This window comes from Montipora capricornis, chromosome 6, assembly GCF_036669925.1.
Source record: "Montipora capricornis isolate CH-2021 chromosome 6, ASM3666992v2, whole genome shotgun sequence".
In the NCBI taxonomy this organism is placed as follows: Eukaryota; Metazoa; Cnidaria; class Anthozoa; order Scleractinia; family Acroporidae; genus Montipora; species Montipora capricornis.
Window position 1 is genome coordinate 29467241 of NC_090888.1, and position 6471 is coordinate 29473711.

At 40.7% G+C, this 6471-nt stretch overlaps 1 protein-coding gene across 1 annotated transcript in view; it reads left to right on the forward strand.

Annotated features, from left to right (window-relative positions):
- Positions 1–5885, forward strand: part of LOC138050423 (uncharacterized) — a 10107-nt gene extending 4222 nt beyond the window's left edge. The window contains exons 4-5 of the mRNA XM_068896752.1: positions 3029–3081; positions 4905–5885. Coding sequence (XP_068752853.1) covers positions 3029–3081; positions 4905–4925 — 74 coding nt within the window. The 3' untranslated portion in view covers positions 4926–5885. The remainder of the gene's footprint in view (positions 1–3028; positions 3082–4904) is intronic.
- Positions 5886–6471: the final 586 nt, after the last annotated feature.

A 6471-nucleotide genomic window follows, 5' to 3' on the forward strand; every position in this document is an offset into this window, starting at 1 on the left:
TCTCTTCAGGCACTCCCAAACGACTAAAGATATCCACCAACGCTTCCGCCACAGTTTCAGTATCAATGTTCTTCAGCGGGACAGCTTCAGGATAACGAGTTGCGAAGTCGACCAATGTCAATATATATCTATGACCGTCCTCACTCGGGGGAACAATAGGTCCAACCAGGTCGATTGCTACTCTCTTAAATGGCTTGTCAATTAATGGCATCTTCTCTAGGGGAACCTTCGGTACGGAACCCTTGTTAACTGTCTTCTGACATACATCGCAGGACTTGCGATAACGAGTCACGTCCCCTTGAATGCCTGGCCAATAGAACGCGCTTTGAATCTTATCAGTCGTTTTCTTTATTCCCATGTGACCTCCCATGATCGATCCGTGCGCTAGTTCCATTATTCGACCTCTCAGCTGCACAGGAACCATAACCTGCTTCAGGGGTTTACCTCCGTTCACATAGGGGTGCTTGTAGACACGGTACAGAACTCCACCTTTCACTTCAAATGAAATCTCAGCCTGGCCTCTCACAACTACATCATCTTTCTCCCAAAATTTCTGTAGGCTCTCGTCATCACGCTGCATCTGCTTGAGCTTTTCTCTATCAACTACAGGACCTTCTTTAGTATCTGGTACCTTCAACGGAATATGTTCTCCAGCTTCCTTAGCTTGACTTCTTGTGGTTACAGCACAAGCTTCTTGTACAGGAACTTGCCAGCTTGGGTCTGGGTCGTCAGCGGCTCTTGCGCCTGGTACATTACCAATAATCAAATCATAAACAGCATCGGGAAGACACTGCGCTTCCACTTGGCCCTTGAGATAAGGTGTGTCAACATCAATCTTTGCGATGGGAACTTTCCTTGCCGTATTGTCAATTAGCAGCATAACATTAAATTCGCCAGTAAACTGATCCTCAGACACAAGGTCCCTCTTTACTACAATTCCACTACAACCAGTATCTCTCAGGACATCAACAGGCTTCTCTCCAACTCTACCTTTCACGACAGGCATTTTACTTCTCACTCCAGTCAACGGTTCAACACAAGCACTACTCAACAATGGAATCTTCTTACCACAGGCTAACAGCAACTTATCATCTTTAATGCAGGCCTTAATTTCTTCAACAGTAGGTTTAACCTCAGGTGGTTGAACTAGACAACTGGCACTCACTTGACCACGCTGCACAGGGTTACCATCCCTACTTTGTCCTCCTGATCTGCGTCCACCTGATCGACAGTTTCTAGCCTCATGTCCCTGCTTACCACATAGGAAACACTTTCTTGTTAGGGTTGGGCAGTTGACAGCTTTATGACCTCGAGTGTTACACTTAAAGCAATGCAGAGCTGGTGGATTAATCTGCATGTTCTTGGCTTCGTCCCTCTCAGGCTGCACTGTTGGCTTTCTGCCCGCTGAGCTGAACAAATGTTTACCATGAGCCTCCAAGTACTGGTCAGCGATCTTCGCAATCTTTGCTAGAGTCTCAGGTGCCCTTTCTCGCAGGTGAATTGCCAAATCCTTAGGACAAGAGTCAATAAATTGTTCTTTCACGATCAAGTCCTTAAGACCATCAAAGGATTGCGCAGTATCCGAAAGCTCTAGCCAACGTAACAGGTATCTGTCCAGTCGCACAATAAAGTGCTCCGGACTTTCGTCAACTTCTGGTTTGGATGCTCTAAATTTTCGACGATAGCCGTCTTCGGTAAGGTCATATCTCTTCATTAACGCAATCTTTACCCTGTCATAATCCTTAGCTGCATCCTCCGATAGACGTGAATACACTTCTAGTGCCCGTCCAGACAACAGAGCACTGAGCTTCGATGCCCATCCATCTCTTTTCCACTTAGCCGTCTCCGCAAATCTCTCGAACCTCTGCAAATACGCGTCCAAATCGTCTTTACCATCAACAAACGAGGGGAGTTTAGGTGCCTTAACCCGATCCTCTCTTACTTCAGGACGCCCGTCAGCATTCTCCACAGCCAAACGTGCAATCTCCAACTCGTGTTCTCTTTTTGCCGCTTCAATAGCCTCTTTCTGTTTCAACAGCTCGGCTTCCATCTCCAATTTTCTTAGTTCGCGTTCTTGTCGCCTAGTTTCTCTCTCTTCATCTTCCCTTCTGCGCCTTTCCTCCTTCTCTTCCTCTTCCTTTCTTTTATCCTCCTCAAGCATTCGACGTCTCTCTTCTCTTTCTTCTTGTTCCTTTCTTCGTTCTTCTTCAAACTGTCTACGCTTCTCTTCTTTTTCTTCCGCTATCTTTTGTTGCTTCTCTACAAACTCGAGCAGCTTTTCTCCTTCCAATCCAAATTCTTTTCCCATCTGCAAAAGCTTTTCCATGTCCATAGCAGTATTTCACAACAAAAACACAATATACTCTCTTTGTACAGTTCTTCTTACTCTAGGCGTAACTCCTTCTTGAATTGTCCTTTCCTGGTTTCTGTAGTCAGCAAACAAATGAATTCAGCTCCCGGACAGGCCCCCAATGTTACGAGTTCGAACGTTTTGAGGAAAGGTAGTTTGCAACTAAACTGAACGCAGGGTTGTCGGAACAACAACAAGAAGATTTATTCCAAGAATGAACGTAGTTTCCACGAAGTAAAACTCTGAACAACACGTACTGAATAAACTTACACGGCCTCCGCCAACTTGAATGCACACAGCTTCTGTCACACTTGACTAAACACGGCCAACGCCAACTCTTCGCTTGTGAAAAACTAGTTAGAAAAACACTCCGCTTGGACTCGTCTACTTATATACTCTGACAATAAACTTCTAGAACTTTCTAAATTAGTAATCACTCTAATTATAGAAAGATTACAAAACACACCGATTTAGAAACGCTTACGTACAAACCTAAATATAAACAAACTACGAACTCTCGCAAAGCTTCTAGACAGTAACGCTTGTCACGCAATACTATTTTTCGTAACACAGTGTATGTATATTTACAATAATTTTCCCCTTGATCTGATTCCTCACGCCTAACTTTTTGGGGTGACAAACTGGGTTACATCTAAGTTTTCCTTTTAATCTTTGCAGAGTATGTTGACAACTCCAAACGAGCACGTGCAGCAAAGTTTTTAGCATGGCAGGTATTGCTGAATAAAGATTAACTTGTTTATTAAAGTGCCTATAACCCCAAAATATTTTTTTCGCTTAAATAACTCTTTGCACCTGTTTGAAAAGCATTGCGCCTTTTTGCACCTTTTTAGCCCTAATCTTGACTTTTTACAGGCTGTAAAAGTTACGAAATCTGACCATCATCTGTAACACGACCGAGCAAGTAAGGGGTATGGGTCTATTCCTGGGTTGATGTCACAAACTTATTTGCGTGCATGTTTACAAAGACTTAATACGATGTAAATCAGTCTGTGACGTCAACCCAGGAATAGACCCATACCCCTTACTAGCTCGGTCATGCAACAGATGATGGCTAGATTTCGTAACTTTTACAGCCTATAAAAAAGTTAAAAGGTGCAGTTTGTTTCGAACAGGTGCAAAGATTTATTTAAGCGAAAAAAATATTTTGGGGTTATAGGCACTTTAACATTATCTTGTTTACTATTTTTTAAATGTGCATTTAAAAGATCAAACTACATCCCTCCTGGTCCTTGGAGGGAAGACAAGTGTTCCCTTTGATGGGGCAATAGTATATATAAACAGTAGCCTCCATTTGGGGCGAAAATATTCTAGGATATTTGTCTGCGGACATTATCTGCTCCGAGAAGCGAACAGCTTTCGGAGAGCACAGCTTGAGGAAAACTATGAGCTTCGAGGAATGGATAATGTCCAAGGACAAATACCCGAGAATATTTTCGCCCCAAATGGAGGCTTTCATGTTTATTATCCTTCAAATATTTTTCGCAACGCGAGTTGTTTTGACAATTGGGGGATATTCTCGGATATCCCCCAGTTTTAGCTGGGTGATATTCGGTCAAGTGACGTGTTTAAACCAATTGCGTGCGAGTGAAAAGATTTGATGAATTATTTAACAAATAAAGAAGCCTAAGCCGTGTATTACACTGTGATAAAACACGACAGGCATTTGAGAACACGAGGGAAATGTGGAAAGCACGAACCGCAGGCGAGTGTTTTCTACATTTCTCGAGTGTTCTCAAATGACTGGAGTGTTTTATCACAGTGTAATACACGGCTTAGGCTTCTTCATTTGCTTTATGATATAGATTTTACGCGCGCAAAACGATAAAACACGCTTTTTCGATGTTTTATACTCTGATAAAACATAGGTTTTTGACCAATCAGAGAGCGCGCGCAGGGTCCTATCTATGTTATAAATATAAATAAAAGTTATAGTACATTATCATTATAATTATTATTATTGAAATTCATATATTTGAATGTGAGTTAGGATTAGTTGTTTACTAAGCCCTTTAAGGGGCATTGTCACGCTACTTGGCAACTTTACAAAAAGCCAGGTGTCTTCGCATTGATTGAATTTCAAAACTAATTTGTTATTAAAGGCTAAGTGCAGGGAATTATGGGTCATCTCTTGGAAGGGTTCAGTTGAGACAGGAGCTGAAGGTCACTGCTAGAGCCACAAGTCATGATCAGAAGGGCTACAGGGACCAAGAGGTCCTTATATCTGGCCCTACAAATGTGTCCACATTGAACACTGTTTATCAACAGCCTTACATTGAAATCATGGCACATTTTGTTCCTTATGGTTATCAGGGTGTTAAAGAATTTATTTTTCCCTCCCAAATTTCTCAAAGCACTTTTCAGGGTAGGCAAGGTAGCTCTGCATGCACCCTAATAGCCCTTGTAATGGGTTTTAAGTTCTCCTCTGGGTTGATTGGTGAACCAAAGAAAGTTCTTGAAGAGGGGTGGTTTGGTCATGTGGTTTCAAGTATTTCTGGGGGCAATAAAATCTTTGATGAATGCTTTTCTGCTGCAGGAGTTGGTGGGCTTGATGTAGAAGATGCATTCAGCTCTGTTGGAGATGATCAACACCTCCTTTCTTATGAGGATCCCAAAGATTTTTTTATTACTGGTAATAACTTCCAGGATGTCATTTCAAATGTCAGGGAACGGGCAAGCATGAAACAGAAATCAGTTGGCATCTTTGTGTCTGTTGGGAGGACAGTAGTAATTTTAGTTTGGGAAAAAGGGGCATGTGCAATTTTTGATAGCCACAGGCATTTACAGTATGGGTGTATACTTTCCCATTCCCTACCATCCAAAGAAAACGAGTTAATATTGTGGCTAGCCAAGACATACCAGAAGTTTTACAGCACCTCGATACAGTATGCCCAAATCACTTGGGTGGAGTACAACAGATAATGTGCCTCTGTCATTTCAGAAAAAAAGTACATTCAGTACAGTTAAAAACTGTTGTGTGGCTGAAGTTGAAGTAAATTGATTTCTCCTCCAAGCATTTCATTTTGTTAGTAGATAACAATTCTTGTCATAAAATCTCATTTCAGCCTGGAATTTTAATTTTTTAATGAAATGCTGTGTCTTTTTTAAGCTGGCTGCACTTTGGCATTAGTCATTGGTCACCATTTACATAGGAACAAGAAAATGTGACACCAAAATATATTAATTGTTATAAATAGTCTTTTAAAGTCATTTGACTGCACATATTAAAAACTTTTCTTGATCCTTTATTTATTACATATTTAAAATGGTATGTACTGGTGTGCATGTAACTTACAAAACTTGAGCCATACCTGAGAACTATAGATATTAATTATGTCTTTGTGCTATAAAGACATGCAGTCCTTTGATGGGTCTTTCATTGAATTCATACAATATATTGAGTGCAAGTTTCAAGTTCAAAATAACATTATTCTATCACTCAGACACATTTTTTTGGTTAATTTTTCTGCAGCTCTAACAGTTACTGAGTTGGAGTACCAATGTACCTGATAAGCTGAGTACAGGTCTCAATAAAAAGATCAAAGACCTCTTCAAGCTGTCACTTTGGTTATTCTTTTGTTATATTACTTACTATTGTTTTTCAGTAAAAACGAGACTTGTCATATTATATAAGGCAAGCTGACGTTGCCCTAAGTATAAACTATCACAAAGAGACCACTTGAACTGGTCTGCTGCCGAGAAGAAAGCGTAATTAAGTTTGTAAGATCATATTATTAAGCATCCTTAATTAATTAAGTACGCTTATCGACACTGTAAGTTTTCAGCTTGTCCCTCAAGCTTTGGTCGGCTGAAACGACTTTGCCCTCCTGAATCAGTTTTTTCTCTTCTTGAGCACTATAGAATTCCTTAAATCTGGTATTACATATTCTCTTTACTAGCTCTTGCCATATGGAGCAAGCCCTAATCTCTTCAAATGGTGCTGTGCATGCCCTTTTTGATGCTGCCAAAAAACTCTTGTAGCTCCTCGTCTAAAGCAACCGATTGTTTTGTCAGCTTCATAAGGTTTTTTGGATATCTCTTCAGATTTTTTTCAGTCAACATTTCTCTTATTCTTTTATCTAACGTTAACAAAACAACAGTAA